This window comes from Schistocerca gregaria, chromosome 4, assembly GCF_023897955.1.
Source record: "Schistocerca gregaria isolate iqSchGreg1 chromosome 4, iqSchGreg1.2, whole genome shotgun sequence".
NCBI lineage: Eukaryota > Metazoa > Arthropoda > Insecta > Orthoptera > Acrididae > Schistocerca > Schistocerca gregaria.
The window spans coordinates 380945382-380966201 of NC_064923.1; the positions used below are offsets into that span (position 1 = coordinate 380945382).

A 20820-nucleotide genomic window follows, 5' to 3' on the forward strand; every position below is an offset into this window, starting at 1 on the left:
GCAGGAGCCATTGAATGACGATGGTAAACTGCTGGAGAGAGCGGTGCATCTGTTTCTTAAATTTTGGAGGCTCTACCTACAGCTGAGAGTATGAAGTCAGCGTCAGCAAATCAGGCACAAGTTAGAAGTTTGTACTAAATGGCGTACTTAATAAATAAAACGTCAAATTTACGTAAAATAATTTTACAATAAAGAAGAAGCAGGTTGTTAACACAGATAATGAGAAACAGATATGCTGAGAGCCTTAAAAAGAAACAAAACAAACATCACATTCGCTGAGTATAGGTTTTACCCTAGAAAACCAATACATAGTGAATGTGATATTTATTTGTTTCCTTTTTAATGCTCTTAGTACATTTACTTCAAAATAACCGTCTTGACAGGCGGTTGCATCTTTATTGTAAAATTATTCTACGTATTTTTGACGTCTCATTTACTAATAAGTACATCTCTTTGTACGTAATTCTCTCAACTTATACCTGATTTCCTAACGCTGACGTCACAGTGTCAGCTGTAGGCGGAGCCTGCTGTATTTAAGAAACAGGTATACTGCTCTCTACAGCATTGCCTATAGTTATTCAGCGGCTCCTTCTCGATGTGCAGCCACTGGCCATAGATATATCTATGTATTGTAATTCTACAGCTAATTTAATTTATTTTGGTGTATCCCTCTAAGTTACATCCTGTATTATATTCAATCTGTATGTCTGAAGATGATCATGTGACGATCGAAACCGGTCACCCTGTGATAAAAGCCTCTTGTGATGTTAACTGTTATAATGATTATCAAGGACTATGTTTTGATTGCTGATATCTCAATAATGTTTTCAAAAAAATATTGTGCAGTGTTTTAGGGTCGTATATCTGGCAAGATATTGTTTAAGTATGATATTTCTGCCAAGATAAAGAGAAATTAGATAACTTACGGAAACAGAGTACCGTTTATGAGGTGACCATTGTGGTAAGAATCCATCTCGGTAGTAAATATCGGACTGCGGGTTCGGACTCCGAGCAACAATAGTTTGACACTTCATGTTATTTTAAAATCGATAACTACGATTGTTTACAACCTTTCATAAGGAATGATGGGAGGAAGAACTGTAAGCCACTCTCAGTGTTCTCTCACTGCAACATCATCAAGCATTGTGATTATACTGATTTGACGAATGCAGTCCGTCTGAGCATATTGACCACAGGGCACGTACAGCATTTTATGTAGAAATATAGCGTTTCATTCTTCCGTGACAGTTTCCACAGAATACTTTACCCATAAACGGCATGTAAACCGGATTACCACAAGGACATTACTTCAGTATTAATGACAAATAAATACAGAACAATTTCTCTTTGGAGTTAAGAGGCAGGAACAAAAGTGCTTTGACAGTCTGAGACAAGAATTACCACTGAAACAGTTCACGGAAGATAAGCCATCCGTAATTATATCGCACGTCGTGTAGTCGCCACGAAGTCTGCAGCTAATTCGCACCTGCGTGGCACGGTCTCATTAAAAGTTTTGAACTTGTTACTTTTTTTTAAATAGCAATTTCCCACTCTAATAACTAAGGGGAAAATGATTACGAGTAATACCTCGTTAGAATTAATCCCACACATTTTCCACAAGACTTAGTTCGGGAGAGTAATGATGGCCTCCTCGCAAACCGACCTCGGTTCTGAAGAAAATTTGTGCCGGGTGAATATTGAAAAATATCGCTCAGCCACAGTTCCGTCAAAGGTTCGCAACTCATCTGAGAGCATAATATTTTGAACTTTTGTGGACAAATTAGAATCACCAGAAATTCTATGCAGTTTCTGTATGCAAACATGTTGATTTTCAGACTGTAAACTAAATGGCATAATGTCGTAAAAATAAGGCTCCCCACTGTCCTGATTCTCTCATGCTTTTTAGATTCATCGTACAAGGACCTGTTTTTTTTAATGGGATATTACTACTTACCTAAGTACACGAAAGATTAATTTCACAGATGTTGTTACAGATAATCTTGGACAGAAGCTGTATACTGTCGACGCAAGACAGGCGAATTACGTTCTGCTGTCTATTTCGACGGCCGGTAAGCGAATGGCAACGATCACTTAAGGCTTAGATACCCTGACGTTCTTCGAACATCCAGACTTATTTAAAGAATTTGTGTGCACTTGCGAGATTAGATTCTGCGATTTGCTACTGCATGCTGAAGGTTCTACACTGTTATCGACTCCCGAAATGGCAACTTCCGAGAAATAATTCTACGAGACGTAAAAATTAGTGCACATCGACGATGTACTCGTTTGGATATCGAATGGTTAAGCAATTCCCATTTATAGCGCACGCGTATAAGTATTAACGAATTGAATCTTGTAGTAACATTATTGTATTCCAAATAATTCGCTGTCTCCAATGACCCAGACGTCCCTGTAACGCTAGAATTCCTTCCTGTAATTGCACACCGTCATAAAAAAAACGCTTTTTCTGGAACTTTTAATCGACTATAGAAATCTTTCCAAATATTATGATGGCTTGTTAAGGGTCTTGTTCTTCATTTAAGAAGTAGCTGCATTACAGTTTACCATAGCACCTTTCAGGATGCCCCACCAGAAGGATATCCCGCAATACTAACGCGTTAGTTCATTAATGCAATCATAGAGGTATTAGGTAGTAGTCGGTATAGTCTTATCGGAAGACTTGTGTAATATGTAAATTACTGGCCATTAAAACTGCTACAGCATGAAGATGATGTGCTACAGACGCGAAATTTAACTGACTGGAAGAAGATGCTGTGATATGCAAATATTAGCTTTTCAGAGCATTCACACAAAGGTTGGCGCCGGTGGCGACACCTACAATGTGCTGACATGACGAAAGTTTCCAACCGATTTCTCATACACAAACAGCCGTTGGCCGGCGTTGCCTGGTGAAACGTTGTTGTGCTGCCTCGTGTAAGGAGGAAAAATGCGTACCATTATGTTTACAACTTTGATGAAGATAGGATTGTAGCCTATCGCGATTGTGGTTTATCGTATCGCGACATTGCTGCTTGCGTTGGTCGAGATCCAATGACTGTTAGCAGAATATGGAATCGGTGGGTTCAGGAGGGTAATACGGAACGCCGTGCTGGATCCCAACGGCCTCGTATCACTAGCAGTCGAGATGACAGGCATCTTATCCACATGCCTGTAACGGATCATGCAGCCACGTCTCGGTCTTTCAGGCAACCCATGGGGACGTTTGCAAGACGACAATCACCTGCACGAACAGTTCGACGGCGTTTGCAGCAGCATGGACTATGAGCTCGCACACCATAGCTGCGGTTACCCTTGACGCTGCATCACAGACAGGAGCGCCTGCGATGGTGTACTCAACGACGAACCTGGGCAAAAAAGTCATTTTTTCGGATGAATCCAGGTTCTGTTTACAGCATCATGATGGTCGTATCCGTGTTTGGCGACATCACGGTGAACCCACATTGGAAGACTGTATTCGTCATCGCCATACTGGCATATCAACCGGCGTGATGGTATGGGATGCCATTGGTTACACATCTCGGTCACCTCTTGTTCGCATTGACAGTGGACAGTGGACGTTACATTTCAGATGTGTTACGACCCGTGGCTCTACCCTTCATTCGATTCCTGCGAAACCTTACATTTCAGCAGGGTAATGCACGACCACATGTTGCAGGTCCTGTACGGGCCTTTCTGGATACAGAAAGTGTTCGACTGCTGCCCTGGCCAGTACATTCTCCAAATCTCTCACCAACTGAAAACGTCTGGTCAATGGTGGCCGAGCAACTGGCTCGACACATTACGCCAGTCACTGCTCTTGATGAACTGTGGTATCGTGTTGAAGCTGCATGAGCAGCTGTACCTGTACACGTCATCCAAGCTCTGTTTGACTCAATGCCCAGGCGTATCAAGGCCGTTATTACGGCCAGAGGTGTTTGTTCTGGGTACTGATTTCTCAGGATCTATGCACCGAAACTGCGTGAAAATGTAATCACACGTCAGTTCTAGTATAATATATTTGTCCAATGAATACCCGTTTATCATCTGCATTTCTTCTTGGTGTAGCAATTTTAATGGCCACTAGTGTATCTCACTTTTATTGAAGGACGATCAGAAGCTAATAGTTAAATAAATATCTCATGAATACCAGAATTATTTTATTTAAAAAACCTTAAAAAGCGTATTGCGAATGTGCCTTTGGTATCTGACGTCAAACCACAAATGAAACAGTAGTGTTGACGGTGGACAGAAGCAGATACAGGAAGGAAATTGAGTAAGAGGTATATAGACCGCGTTCTCAGGGGGTGCAAAAGGGATTCTTCTTACCATGCAGAATGCTTCAACAATATCTGGTAAATAGCCCGCAGGTTTTCTGGACCAAATCGATGAAATGTACATATGTAGATATCTGTAACGCAAAAGAAAATATAATGGTTCTTCAGGACCACGAAAGATCATTTGATAATCAGAGTTAAAGAGATATGAATCGCAACCTGGCGGACTATTCTCTACATTAACCCGATTTAGCACACTCTAACCCACCTGTTCTTACACCTGAATAAATATGTAGCTGGAAAAAATATTCAGTATAGATGGCAGTCGGAGATGACCGTTTTACAAATCTCGCAGATTCGCTCTTCCGAGAAGACATTCGTTGGGAACATGTTGGATGAAGTGCACTCTGGGCTATGGCGGAAAAAAGAGCATTCAGTTCTAAGAATAGTATCGCTGCCAGACTGAGTAATCTTCACTTCGCCCTCGAATGACAATTGCTTCACTCATGAGTCTCTGGCAAGATGTAGTTAACACTTACATAATGTTGAGGATATGGCTGACACAAACTACCACTGAAGTGACTGTGCGAAGTGCGTCAAGCAGCTGTCGCAACTTCACTCCCAGCCTCAGAACGTTGGTATGACCACCTTTACAGAAACCAACTGAGTTACCAAAACAGAGGACGCTCCTGCAGCGTTGTTACAGATTCAACTATGTGACACTTGAGGCAAGTGCATGTTCACACTTATTGCCTAGGTGTGTACAACTTGCAACTGCCCTCTGGCAGAAGGCACTGAGTCGGGGACTGCCACTGTGGGTCTGGCTGTGGTAATATGGACCTAAAACACATTATCATTCTACCGCTATCCGCTGGTGCAATGATCAGCCTTTTGATGGGCTGAGTATCGATCTACCACACTTATAGCCACTGACGCACAGGGCATCTACCTCCGCCAGGCGTGTCAGCTAGACATCGCGAACCAGAGCTTGCTCCCTGCATGACATCACACCTCGCACAAACCGCCTCCATGTCTTTAAAATACAGCACTTGGTAACTCTTAGAACCTTGAACGGAGCTGTGTACCCTGCACTGACCCAACATCAGCCGAGTGCCTGCCCAGCTAGGGCGCAGTGTTCGGAGCAGTGCTGCATCATGAACAAGCCGCCAACGACCATGGTTTCGACGTCCATCTCAGCCAGTGGGACGTGGGTACAGGATCTCCGATGTATGTTGTTGCCAGAGAATTTACTAGTTCTAACCTGAGGGTGTACTCGAGCTCTCACAAGAGATCCTGCGTGCCAGGAGTGATAGGGTCATACAGGTGCCTTGACAAGTCAGCTCCTGCCGACCCTACCCTCCACTGGGGCCACGGCTAGCCAGCACTGACGACACCTCACAGTTAGTGTCAGGAGAGCTAGTGGGGGTTGCATTTGTTGAATGCCGGACACTTGCCACGCTGGACATTTGCCACACTTTCCCCTTTGCCAGGAAGCGATCCCTCAGGTAAGGGACGCCCTTCCTCGTACTTCTTCTGTCCGCTTTCAAACCGCCGTCTCCACATCTTACTTTATACAACCAGTACGTAAATGACCTTCTTATTTGAAATCTTAGCCAAATATAGAGCTTCTTTACCGAAATCGAAATATCAATAGCTTTTTGGGAAACGAAAGCAATATTGACGATTATGTTAGTATGTAATTAGTTCTGCCAAGTATAAATATAGATCCCTCTGTACGGTAGCTTACTTTTACGCTTACTGATTGCAACAGAAACAGTCCATCGCCATGGGAGCAACAACAAAGGAACGATGTAAAGAAATGTGAATGTATGCTAATCATTTGTCTTTGATCACTGCATCTGTGCCTACTTTAATTACTACAACTGCATGCCCAAAAGACAATAAGGGAAGAAGAAATGAGTATGTGAATGTGTGAAAAGAAGAACGACATACCCCATATAAATTTACTCTCTAAAATGCGATATCCCTTGTGGCGAAACATTAGTTGATAAAGTGTAGCGGGGCAATGTTCAAAACGTGACTGAAAATACGTTCACTAAATAGAGATAAGAACATCTATGATTGACATGTCATCTAAAGTCGACGTACAATTTTAAAATGTTTTCTAATGAAATGAAGTAATACAGAATGCTATGCTTGTAACGTACGTTGTTGTTCTACATTGTTTAGCTCTGGTATTTACAGGGCCACAGAGAAGGCATCCTGGGTTTTGGTGGGAAAAGCCGCAGTTTTAATGATCTACACTACAACAGGAACAAGAAGCACAACCTGGGGAAAAAATGTAATGAGTGTTCCAGCTCACAAGCGACATTGAAGCAGATAGTTCCTGTGACTTAGTACGGGCCGTGGTTATATTCGACAATCGGAATAAATTAATAACTGGCTCTTTTTACCGACCCCCGCTCTCCGATGAAACAGTTGTTGACCAGTTCAAAGAAAACTTCCCATCACAAATAGGTACCCTACTTACACAATTATAGTTGGCAGTAGCTTCAATCTACCTTCCGTATGTTGACAAAAATACATTTTCAGACCCTTCCGTAATTGTTCTAAGTGCGTTTTTTAAAATTATTTTGAACAATTAGTTCATGAGGCCATTGAAATTGTAAATAGTTACGAAAACACACTTGACCTCTTAGCCACAAATAATCCTGAGCATCACGAGGGATACAGGGATTAGTTAATACACAATCGCAACGAGGCTCAATTCTGTAACATAGAAATTCACCAAAACTAAACGCGAAATATATCTATTTATAAAATCAACTAAAAATTCGGTTGACGTCTTTCTAAGAGACAGTGTCCAGTCCTTCCAAACTATGTAAGTGAAGACCATATGTGACTTAAATTCAAAGAAAAAGTATCAACAGCACTCGTGAGATTCATACCAAATAAATTAATAAGAGACGGAACTGACCCCCATGGTACACAAAACACGACAGGAAGCTGCTGCAGGAGCACTGAAAAAGGCGAGTATAATTTAGACGAACGCAAAATCTCCAAGACTGGCGAAGTTTTGCTGAGGCTCGAAATCTCGTGCGGATTTCAATGGGAGAAGCATTAATTAGTTTCCACAACGAAACTCTCTCTACAAATGTGGGGTAAAATCCTAAGAGATTGTGGTTCTATTTTAAGTAAACCAGCGGAAAGGCTTAGTAAGCGATGAGGAGGAGGAGAAGGAGGGGGAGACAAGGGACACACCGCATCTATTGTTGGGCACTGGCAATATTAACGACCCAGAGCAACAATGCAGAGCCAACAGCAGCAGCAGCGCTTCAACAGAAGGGTTCACACAAGGGCCAATAAAACTGAATGCATGTGTAAGGAAATCAGCTTTTTCTCTACACACGTTTCACTTGGTGGTGTAGTTGTTTTCCTTTTAGCTTCTCGTAGCATTACGAGGTGCATTCAAGTTCTAAGGCCTCCGATTTTTTTTTCTACTTAACTACTCACCCGAAATCGATGAAACTGGCGTTACTTCTCGACGTAATCGCCCTGCAGACGTACACATTTTTCACAACGCTGACGCTATGATTCCATGGCAGCGGCGAAGGCTTCTTTAGGAGTCTGTTTTGACCACTGGAAAATCGCCGAGGCAATAGCAGCACGGCTGGTGAATGTGCTGCCACGGAGAGTGTCTTTCATTGTTGGAAAAAGCCAAAAGTCACTAGCAGCCAGGTTAGGTGAGTAGGGAGCATGAGGAATCACTTCAAAGTTCTTATCACGAAGAAACTGTTGCGTAATGTTAGCTCGATGTTCAGGTACGTTGTCTTGGTGAAACAGCACACGCGGAGCCCTTCCCGGACGTTTTTGTTGCAGTGCAGGAAGGAATTTGTTCTTCATAACATTTTCGTAGGATGCACCTGTTACCGTAGTGCCCTTTGGAACGCAATGGGTAAGGATTACGCCCTCGCTGTCCCGGAACATGGACACCATCATTTCTTCAGCACTGGCGGTTACTCTAAATTTTTTTGCTGGCGGTAAATTTGTGTGCTTCCATTGAGCTTACTGGCGCTTTGTTTCTGAATTGAAAAATGGCATCCACGTCTCATCCATTGTCACAACAGACGATAAGAAAGTCCCATTCATGCTCTTGTTACGCGTCAACATTGCTTGGCAACATGCCACACGGTCGTCCGTCAGCAGCCACCTGGATGACAATTTTCGCATTTTCATTTCGTCATGCAGGATTGTGTGCACAGAACCCACAGAAATGCCAACTCTGGAGGCGATCTGTTCAACAGTCATTCGGCGGTCCCCCAAAACAATTATCTCCACTTTCTCGATCATGTCGTCAGACCAGCTTGTGCGAGCCCGAGGTTGTTTCGGTTTGTTGTCACACGATGTTCTGCCTTCATTAAACTGTCGCACCCATGAACGCACTTTCGACACATCCATAACTCCATCACCACATGTCTCCTTCAACTGTCGATGAATTTCAATTGGTTTCACACCACGCAAATTCAGAAAACGAATGATTGTACGCTGTTCAAGTAAGGAAAACGTCGCCATTTTAAGTATTTAAAACAGTTCTCATTCTCGCCGCTGGCGGCAAAATTCCATCTGCCGTACGGTGCTGTCATTTCTGGGACATATTGACAATGAACGCGGCCTCATTTTAAAACAATGCGCATGTTTCTATCTCTTTCCAGTCCGGAGAATAAAAATAGCAGGCTTTAGAACTTGAATGCACCTCGTAGATTACTGAACAAGACGACACCAGTTACTGAAGATAAGAAGATCTGACCAGAAGGATATATAGCAGTAACTCGATCAAGTTACTCAAATGTGATCAGATGATTTAGAAATACATAAGGAACTGGAGAGATTACTAAAGGTCAAAAAGCATTCTATAGGTACCACTGGGAGAAGCTAGTGCGGCCACTTGAGTTTCTCCTTATATAGGCAAGTCAGTTGATGTCACCTTACCCGCATGCACTGACACTTTTTCTTTTGAGTAAACAGTCTTCTGAGTGGTCTTATGCGGTCCTCTACGAATTCCTCTCCTGTGCCAACCTCTTCATCTAAGAGTGGCACTTGGAACCTATGTCCTCAATTATTCCTTGAATGTATTCCAATCTCTGTGTCCCTCTACAGTTTTTGTCCTCTTCAGCTACCTCTAGTACCATGGACTTCATTCCCTGACGTCTTAACAGACGTCCTATCATTTGGTCCCTTTTCCTTGTCGGTGTTTTCTACGTATTTCTTTCGTCTCCGATTCTGTGCAGAGACTCCTCATTCGTTTCCGTATCAGTCCATACAAATTTCTTCTATACCACCACATCTAAAATGCTTATATTCTCTTCTGTTCCAGTTCTCCCATAGCCCATGTTTCACAACAATACTACGATGTGCTCGTAACGTACATTCCCATTAATTTACAAAATCTAATTAAGGCATATGTTCGCTACAAGCAGACTTGTCTTCGCGAAGAATGCCCTTTTTCCTACTACTAGTGTCCTTTTGATATACTCCTTGCCTTGTCCGTCAATGGATATTTTGCTGCCTAGGTAGCAGAATTCCTTGACTTCATCTCCTCCTGACCATCAGTCCTTCGAAGTTACGTTTCTCGCTATTCTCATTTCTAGTGTTTCTCTTTACTTTCGTTTCAATCCATGTTCTTTACTCATTAGACTGTTCCTTCCATTCTTCAGATTATGTAATTCTTCTTCACTTTCACTCAGTATAGCTATGTTATCAGCGAATCGTATCATTGTATTTTTATTCCACTCCTTTGATTTCCATCATTCCTTCTTCATTGTAGATATTGAACAGTAGGGGCGAAAGACTATATCACTTTCTTACTCTCATTTAATCAGAGAACTTCGTTCTCGGTCGTCCACTCTTATTATTCCGTGTTGGTTCTTATGCATTTTGTATATCTCCCTATTTGTCTCAGAATCTCGAACACTTTGCACCTTTTTCCATTGTCGAACGCTTTTTGCAGGTCGACAAATGCTACGAATGTGTCTTCCTTTCTCTTTAGTCTTGCTTCCATCACAATGGCAACGTCAGAATTGCTTTTCTGGTGCCTTTACCTTGCCTAACTCCAAACTGATCGTCATCTAATATATCCTCAATTTTCATTTCCATTCTCCTGCCTATTATTCTTGTAAACAACTTGGATGTATGGGCTGTTAAACTGATTGTGCAATAACTCACACACTTGTCAGCTCTTGCAGTCTTCGGAATGATGTGGCTGATATTTTCCCGAAATTTGAATGATATGTCACCAGATTCACAAATTCTACACACCAAAGTGAACAGTCGTTTTGTTGCCACTTCCCCCAATGATTTTAGAAATTTTAATGGATTGTTATCTATCAATTTTGCCTTATTTGATTTTAAGAACTTCAAAGCTCTCTTAAATTCTGATTCTAATACTGGAGCCCCTATCTTTTCCATGTCGACTCCTGTTTCTTCTATCATATCAGACAAATCTTCCCAATCATAGAAGCCTTCGATGAACTCTTTCCAACTATCCGCTCTCTCCTCTTAATGTAACCACCCTGGCTTTTAATTTCACCAAACGCTGTTTCGAGTTTCCTACACGCTGTGTCAGTCCTTCCTACAATAATTTCATTTTACATTTCTTCGCACATTCCATGCAGCCATTTAGTCTTAACTTCCCTGTCCTTCCTACTTATTTCATTCATCTGCGATTTGTACTTCCGTATTACTGAATTTCCTTTAACATTTTTGTACTTCCTCCTTTCATCGATCAACAGAAGTATTTCTTCTGATACCCACGGTTTCTTCGCAGTTACCTTCTTTGTACCTATGTTTTTGTTTCCAACTTGTGTGACTGACCTTTTAGAGATGTCCATTCCTCTTCAACTCTGCTGCCTAGTGAGCTGCTCCTTATTGCTGTATCTGTAGCCTTAGAGAAATTCAAGCGTATCTAGTCATTCCTTAGTACCTTCATACCCCACTGCTTCGCATATTATTGGTTATTCCTGACTAATCTTTTAAACTTCAGCCTAATCTTCATCACTACTACATTGTGGTCTGAGTCTCATGGGTACGCTTTAAAATCCACTGTCTAATTTCGGAATCTCTTCTTAACCATGATGCAGACTAACTGAAATCTTCCAGCATCAACCCGTCTTTTGTAAGTATACAGCTTTCTCTTGTGATTATTTAACAAAGTATTCGCTATTACAGAAATCAATTAGTCTCTCTCCTCTTTCATCCCTTGTCCCAACCCCATATTCGCCTGTAACTGTTTCTTCTATTCCTCCTCCCACAACTGCACACCAGTCCCCCGTGACTATTAGATTTTCATCTCCCTTTACGTACTGTATTACCCTTTCAAGATTATTACTCTTTAATATCCTCATATATTTTCCCCATCTCTTCCTCTTCAGCTTGCCATGTCGGCATGTATACTTGAACTATCGTTGTCGGTGTCGCTCACAGTAACACGCTCAGTGCCCTACCTCCTATTCATAATGAATCCCACTCCTGTTATACGATTTTTTGCTGCTGTTGATGTTATCTTACTCTCATATAACCAGATCCTTGTCTTCTTCCCATTTCACTTCACTCACTCTGATATATCTAGAGTCAATCTTTGCATTTAGGCCGTTCGGAGTGGCCGCGTGGCTTGAAACGCCATGTCAGGGATTGTGTGGCCTTTACGACAGAGGCTCGAGCCCTCCATCGGGCATGTGTGTGTGTGTGTGTGTGCGTGTGTTTTTAGCATAAGTTAGTTTAAGTAGTGTGTAAGTCTGGGGACCGACGACCACAGCAGTTTGGTCCTTAGGAATTCACACATATTTGAACACTTTTTTTGCATTTCCCTTTTCAGATTTTCTTACTTACCTACCACGTTCAAGCTTCTGACATTTCACGCTAATTCTAGTTACTTACTGCCGATTAAAATACCGAAAAGCATAGGATAACTTGTCTGGGTAGATATAGGAGCAGATTTGCCAGTCAATACTTCTTGTGTGGTAGAAACTTTAGCACAGAAGGAAAGTTTAATACTTTTCGTGCCAATGTGTAATGTATGTGCAAGAGGTTGATGGATGTGGGATGGATCCTGAAAGCACAGAACCAGCAGAAGTAGAGATACCGTGAAGCTCACTGACGACTAACCTAGAGACATTAGAGCACGAAGGTTTTGGATAGGACTTCAAATGTAGTACTTTCTAAGCTAGTACAGTTTGCTAATTTAGGTGCAACCTGGGAGAAACTTCCACAGTTATGTGGAAACGGTAGGGAAGAAACTGTTTGAAGTTATGTGGTGTTGTTTATTCCTCCCAGATGACTGTCGTGAACTCCGTTTTTGCAATACGAGATCCCTACTAGGTATGAACTACTGGTAGACAGGTAACCACACTGAGTTCCACATCACCTTTAATTACTAATGGAAGCGTTTATAATCAACAGATCTGTAACGGGAATGTAGAAGAAAGTAGGGTGGGGAGGGGGGGCATCAATGGTAATTGTACTCAAGAAAAGCGTGGACGGGAGCAAATACTTTCGTTTTGGTGTTAACTACCGGTATTTAAATCATTAATCTCTTAATGCCAAATATTACACAAAATTTGGATAACCCGTGAAAATATCAACATTTTACACCTATGGGTTTGAATATTGGATGTGATGGGTTGGAAGCAGCACAAGAGTATCGACTCAAGGCTGTGTTTACAGTTACATCCAGTTATTACAAGTACTGTCAAATGCCATTCAGATTGAAGAATGCACTACCAACATTTCTGACCTGTCAGCCTAAAACCAAGGGAGTATATGGCATATTTGGATGACACTATAATATTTCCCAAGGATATTCAAGAAAGAGTAATATTGTAGTGAGACGTGTCTAGTTGACTGTGAGCAGCAAGGCCAATGCTGTGTTTGGAGAAATGCCATTCCGTCCTAAATGAGGTCAGGCCATATTGCCAGCCAAGATGGAGTGTAAACAAATCCCCAGATCCTACAAGGCATGCAATAATTTTCTACTGCTGATACAGAGAAGGAGCTGCAGTCCTTTTTAGGTCTGGCTATCTATTACTGAAAATTGGTGCTGTAATTTTTTGAAATGGTATGACCAATCATATCTCTCCTCATTGTTCGAATAAAGTTTGGACACCAGTTTGCAGAGAAGCTCATGTGTGGTCGAATTGTTGTGGACCACTGGTCCCATCGTGGGTTTTCCAGATTATGGGAAGCTATTAATAATGTGTTGTGATGCTAGCAACACATGCGTACATACTAATTGAATAAGTAGAGAGAATGGAACACTGAACAGCCTAGCTTCTAGGTAATTAAACAAAGTGGATAAGCTTGTTCTTCAACAGGAAACTGAGGATCGTTGAAGGTAATATATATTTTCATAGTTACTTGCACAGCAATCACATCAAAGTAGTAATGAATCATGCAGCACTGAAATGGCTAATGAGATGGTTCATGCAGCTTTAAAATGGGTTATGGGCCAGAAGGATACGACTAGCCACCTGACCCAATGGGCATTACATCATTGCCATTATAACTTTCACGTTATATCTACACCAGGGAAATTCACAGGAATGCGAATAGCATGAGCCAGGAAGTGCATGCAGTATAAAATTATGGCTTTTCCGCGATGAGTGAAAGAAAGTGCAGGGTGCTAATCTCCAGTATCAGCATTTCACAACTGTACACACTGATTCAGTACTGATGAAGATACACTGAGTAAACAGGCTGAACAGGGCAGTGTGTAGTCCTTTTTATGCATGATGAGGTATTCAGGCAGATTAACAAATGTATCTTCGCAAGTTATGAGGAAGATGAACTACAGAGTAACATACAACAGAGGACTACTGGTAGTGAACATTCAACAGGACGTGGAGCAATAAATGAAGAACTGTGTACTCTCTGCACAAGAAACAGAACTTAGCCATTTCAGAGACTACTGGTGGCCAGTCAGTCATTAAAAATGATTGGTTCAAATGGCTCTGAGCACTATGGGACTCAACAGCTGTGGTCATCAGTCCCCTAGAACTTAGAACTACACTCCTGGAAATTGAAATAAGAACACCGTGAATTCATTGTCCCAGGATGGGGAAACTTTATTGACACATTCCTGGGGTCAGATACATCACATGATCACACTGACAGAACCACAGGCACATAGACACAGGCAACAGAGCATGCACAATGTCGGCACTAGTACAGTGTATATCCACCTTTCGCAGTAATGCAGGCTGCTATTTTCCCATGGAGACGATCGTAGAGATGCTGGATGTAGTCCTGTGGAACGGCTTGCCATGCCATTTCCACCTGGCGCCTCAGTTGGACCAGCGTTAGTGCTGGACGTGCAGACCGCGTGAGACGACGCTTCATCCAGTCCCAAACATGCTCAACGGGGGACAGATCCGGAGATCTTGCTGGCCAGGGTAGTTGACTTACACCTTCTAGAGCACGTTGGGTGGCACGGGATACATGCGGACGTGCATTGTCCTGTTGGAACAGCAAGTTCCCTTGCCGGTCTAGGAATGGTAGAACGATGGGTTCGATGACGGTTTGGATGTACCGTGCACTATTCAGTGTCCCCTCGACGATCACCAGAGGTGTACGGCCAGTGTAGGAGATCGTTCCCCACACCATGTTGCCGGGTGTTGGCCCTGTGTGCCTCGGTCGTATGCAGTCCTGATTGTGGCGCTCACCTGCATGGCGCCAAACACGCATACGACCATCATTGGCACCAAGGCAGAAGCGACTCTCATCGCGGAAGACGACACGTCTCCATTCGTCCCTCCATTCACTCCTGTCGCGACACCACTGGAGGCAGGCTGCACGATGTTGGGGCGTGAGCAGAAGACGGCCTAACGGTGTGCGGGACCATAGCCCAGTTTCATGGAGACGGTGGCGAATGGTCCTCGCCGATACCCCAGGAGCAACAGTGTCCCTAATTTGCTGGGAAGTGGCGGTGCGGTCCCCTACGGCACTGCGTAGGATCCTACGGTCTTGGCGTGCATCCGTGCGTCGCTGCGGTCCGGACCCAGGTCGACGGGCACGTGCACCTTCCGCCGACCACTGGCGACACATTGACACCGGTGTGTCAGACCCACCATACTTGCTCCGGACACTGCGAGAGGGCTGTACAAGCAATGATCACACACACGGCACAGCGGACACACCAGGAACCGCGGTGTTGGCCGTCGAAAGGCGCTAGCTGCGTAGCATTTGTGCACCGCCGCCGTCAGCTTCAGCCAGTTTGCCGTGGCATACGGAGCTCCATCGCAGTCTTTAACACCGGTAACATGCCACGACACCGTGGACGTGAACCGTATGTGCAGTTGACGGACTTTGAGCGAGGGCGCATAGTGCGCATGCGGGAGGCCGGGTGGACGTACCGCCGAATTGCTCAACACGAGGGGCGTGAGGTCTCCACAGTACATCGATGTTGTCGCCAGTGGTCGGCGGAAAGTGCACGTGCCCGTCGACCTGGGACCGGACCGCAGCGACGCACGGATTCACGCCAAGACCGTAGGATCCTACGCAGTGCCGTAGGGGACCGCACCGCCACTTCCCAGCAAATTAGGGACACTGTTGCTCCTGGGGTATCGGCGAGGACCATTCGCAACCGTCTCCATGAAGCTGTGCTTCGGTCCCGCAAACCGTTAGGCCGTCTTCCGCTCACGCCCCAACATCGTGCAGCCCGCCTCCAGTGGTGTCGCGACAGGCGTGAATGGAGGGACGAATGGAGACGTGTCGTCTTCAGCGATGAGAGTCGCTTCTGCCTTGGTGCCAATGATGGTCGTATGCGAGTTTGGCGCCGTGCAGGTGAGCGCCACAATCAGGACTTCATACGACCGAGGCACACAGGGCCAACACCCGGCATCATGGTGTGGGGAGCGATCTCCTACACTGGCCGTACACCTCTGGTGATCGTCGAGGGGACACTGAATAGTGCACAGTACATCGAAACCGTCATCGAACTTGTTCAGAAGACGAGATGTGTTTCTCAGTATCGAAGACGAACAAGTGGTCATAGCTCTTAACGTATACATTTTAGAGCACATACTTACTACGTAGAGGGGCGTCGGCACCGTTAACATTGACGCTGTGTAGCGTTGTTGGGTGATTATTGCGGACAAAGGGTCAATCTGCGCTATTTTGTCTCTCAATAAAGCTTCTATATCCCCTCTAAGTATGTTGGTGTAATTTTGAAATACCTTTTATACTTAGCAACAGAATTACCCTATCGTTAGGGAACATGTTTGTGATTACTGATCAGAATTAATTTAATGAATATGATAAAATAGTAAATGTTATTGTCATGGGAATATGGATGGGAGTAATGAGTTACAGAATGGAAGTACGCGTTAACTCTCGACAGACGTTTCAGGATTCAAGAAACAGTTAACTTTGTCAGACCAGATGCACAAACGTTTAATAGCTATTTTTATGCAGATAGTCGGACGTGGAGCAGCTGTACTTACAGGCGATGAAGAGGCGCCGGCGGTCCTCCAGTATCCCGCCCGGGAAGTACGGGTTCTCCACGCGGCACGCCAGCTCCTTCTGCTGGTCATGAACCCGGGGCCGCAGCACCAGCCGGCTCACCGTCACGTTGCCCAGATGTTCCACCTGCAGCACCAGCATTTGCAGTCCATTAGTATGGCCGAGAAAGTAACCCTTGTATACAACCGTGACATTATTTCTACGTTCGGAAAACATAGTTCGAGATGATCCTGGTGATTAACTTCGTTCAGTAGTGAACTGATTGATTTCTTTTTCTGAACGATATATTCCGAGGTCAATGCTAAAGCAAACAAAACTTTCTGTATTTTTAATGATTCCAAACGGATAAGTAATCCGGAGAGTAAATGTGGTAGAAACTAACTGCATAGGTTTCGGAAATAAACAGTATTAAGACACAGTTTCGATTGTGAAATTATACAGTTAATGAAACTTTTAAGATATTTCTCTAGCTATTTCAGGAGAAGACCACGTATAGTTTTCAGAATTTGTTGGATACTTACCGTCGAGAAGTTGATACGTTCTAATCGTCCTTCGTTCTACAGGAGCTACTTAATGTCCATCTATTTGCGAATGTTTGCGTGTATTACATATGTCGACATCCGACTAGGAGAACACACTGTATTGTCTCCCAAGGTCACTAAATGATAATAACATGGACTACAAATTCGTTAGTGAATGGTGAAAATTGTTATCCTTTCGTAAGGTACACCCAACAAACAGTTAAGCAATGATTTTTAGTTCTGACTAGGGTCCTTGAATAATGTGTCCCTAATGCTTTCTTTGTAATGAACGCTAGGGAAAGATTCGACTATTCTAGAGCGGAGCCAGTACGATGTGTACAATGTAATGATCTGTGATGCACAGAGCCATTTCTTCGTAAAACTAAACATGTTTGCTGCTGTAAGCGTTTTAGTGTATGGAGCTCTAGCCAGTAACTTACAGTTAGTCAGAATAACAAAGTGATATTCAGTCCATGTGAAGCGAACCACAAATTGAGGGAGACGTAAAAAAAGTTAACTGTTTTCCATTTAGATTCATTATCGTCACTGGCATTATACACTTACTGGTTTTTATCGTATGTTGTAAGAACTGCCGTGATACGATGGATTACAAGAAGAACATTTCCATTTTGATTATTTTTAGAATACATTAATATTTAAAGTTTTTGTATTTAATACACTAGTGTGAAAACCTGTTCCCGTGACATGTCACTGAAATGAAACATAGCTCAATAATACGAGGGTTGCCCAGACATTAAATTTTCGGCATTTTTCCTTCAACTATTCTTTATTGCACATAATGAGAAATACACACATGAAAGAATGGTCTTTTATCTACACACCCTATTCTATCACGTAATCTCCATCCCGTTCTATGGCCGTTCTCTACCGCGAAACAAGGGCGTGTATGCCCTGTCGGCACCAATTGGTGGAGTCAATGCTTCATTGTTTCAGTCACCTCCTCTTCGTCGTCAAAGCGTCTTCTACGAATGGCATCCTTTAATTGCCCAAGAGTGTGGAAGGCAGAAGGAGCTAGGTCAGGTCTGTCACTTTCGACAGCCGTAGATAGTCTCCCTGACCGCTGCAAATAGTGGACCTCCGCCAAACCTCCTTCTGTTGACCTCACCCTCCAGCGACCAACTGTACTTCTGTCGACAGCAGATGCACCACAGACTTTTCACAAGCGTCTGTAAATATTCCGCACACTTTCTTTCTCTGCAGTGAGAAATTCAATGACGTTACGTTGCTTGTAACGTACATCACATACAGACGCTATTTTGAAACTGTCCTGCAGTTACGCTATCTGTCGGAAGTGACGGAAACACGGTGCGATCACTCTGGTGACTTCAGATAATACGTACGTAACATTTCACATACGTAGCATTGTTTTCGGCTGAGAAAAAAATGCGGTGCCCTACTCTCTGGAAACCCCCGTACTAGGGACATACACTGTGTGATCAAAACTATCCGGACACCTGGCTGAAAATAACTTACAAGTTCGTGGCGCCCTCCATCGGTAATGTTGGAATTCAATATGGTGTTCGTCCATCCTTAGCCTTGATGACAGTTTCCACTCTCGCAGCCATACGTTCGGTCAGGTGCTGCAAGGTTTCTTGTGGATTGGCAGCCCATTCTTCACAAAGTGCTGCACTGAGGAGAGGAATCGATGTCGGTCTGTGAGGCCTGGCTCGAAATCGGCTTTCCAAAACATCGCAAAGGTGTCCTGTAGGATTCAGGTCAGGACTCTGTGCAGGACAGTCCATTACATGGGTGTTACTGTCGTGTAACCACTCAGCCAAAGGCCGTGCATTATTAGCAGGTGCTCAATTGTGTTGAAAGATGCCATCGCCATCCCCGAATTGCTCTTCAACAGTGGGAAGCTTGAAGGTGCTTTAAAAAAATGGCTCTGAGCACTATGGGACTTAACATCTATGGTCATCAGTCCCCTAGAACTTTGAACTACTTAAAACTAACTAACCTAAGGACATCACACAACACCCAGTCGTCACGAGGCAGAGAAAATCCCTGACGAAGGTGCTTAAAACATTATTGTAAGCCTGTGCTGTGATAGTGCCACGCAAAGCAAGGGGTGCAAGCCCCCTCTATGAAAAACGCGACCATACCATAACACCACCTCCTCCGAATTTTACTGTTGGAATTACACACGCTGGAAAATGACGTTCGCAGTGCATTCGCCATACCTACACCCTACCATCAGATCGCCACATTGTGTTCCGTGATTTGTCAATCCACACAATGTTTTTCCACGGTTAAATCATCCATTGTTCACGATCTTTACACCAAGTGAGGTGTCGGTTTGCATTTACCATCGTGATGTGTGGTTTATGAGCAGCCGCTCGACCATGAAATGGAAGTTTTCGCACCTCCCGCCTAACTGTCGTAGTACTTGCAGTGGTTCCTGATTCAGATTGGAATTCCTGTGCGACGGTCTGGACAGATGTCTGCTTCTTACACATTACGACCCTCTTCAACTGTCGGAGGTCTCTGTCAGTCAAAAGACGACGTCGGCCTGTACGCTTTTGTGCTGTGCGTGTCCCTTCACGTTTCCACTTCACTATCACATCGGAGACAGTGGACCTAGGGATGTTTAGGAGTGTGGAAATATCGAGTTTATATGTATGACACAAGTGACGCCCAATCCCCTGATCACGTTCGAAGTCCATGACTTCCGCGGAGCGCGCCATTCAGCTCTCTCACGATGTCTAATGACTACTGAGGTCGCCGATATGGAGTATCTGGCAGTAGGTAGCAGCACAATGCACCTAGTATGAAAAACGTATGTTTTTTGGGGCGTCCGGATACTTTTGATCATATAGTGTACATCGGCAGAAATGCCACAGTCTAAAACAGGAGGTACTGAAAGAATTAAAAACGGAGACCAACAGAAATGACACTTTAATTTAAGACAATAATTACCCTAAACTCACCGCAATTTATGATAATCCATAGACACAACGAAAGGCGGAACATTGTTTTCAATGGGTTGTGTGATCATCACGGGTGGGAATGCGTGCTCTAGAACGTCCTCCCACGCTGGCCACCACGCTGGTAAAGACTTCTTCCGGTGAAATAATGCACTCCTCCAGCAGGCTGGTTGACAACTGCGGTATGATCGTTGTTGCACGTGAACGAGCTGCAGCGAGTTCAAAATGGTTCAAATGGCTCTGAGCACTATGGGACTTAACATCTCTTATCTAAGGACATCACACACATCCATGCCCCAGGCAGGAACCGAACCTGCGACCGTAGCAGCAGCGCGCTTCCGGACTGAAGCGCCTAGAGTAGCTCGGCCACAGCGGCCGGCTGCAGGGCGTCTCCTCAGCGCACCCTACACGTGCTCGATACCACTTAATTCGAGGGAACCGCAGGCCGGTTCATTTGCCGCATATCCTCTCGCTTCAAGAGCTTCCCCACCGTTACTGTTCGATGCGGTCGCCCGTTGTTATCCACAAAAATGGAGTCAGGGCCGAATGCACAGCTCAAATGGCGCACATGGGGAAGACGTACAATGTCACACAGACGTTGAGCGCTGA

General features: G+C 44.0%; 1 protein-coding gene across 1 annotated transcript in view; it reads right to left on the minus strand.

Annotated features, from left to right (window-relative positions):
• LOC126267542 (hemicentin-2) overlaps nt 1–20820 on the minus strand; it is a 1749994-nt gene that overhangs the window by 813349 nt on the left and 915825 nt on the right. The window contains exon 7 of the mRNA XM_049972846.1: nt 16727–16871. Coding sequence (XP_049828803.1) covers nt 16727–16871 — 145 coding nt within the window. The remainder of the gene's footprint in view (nt 1–16726; nt 16872–20820) is intronic.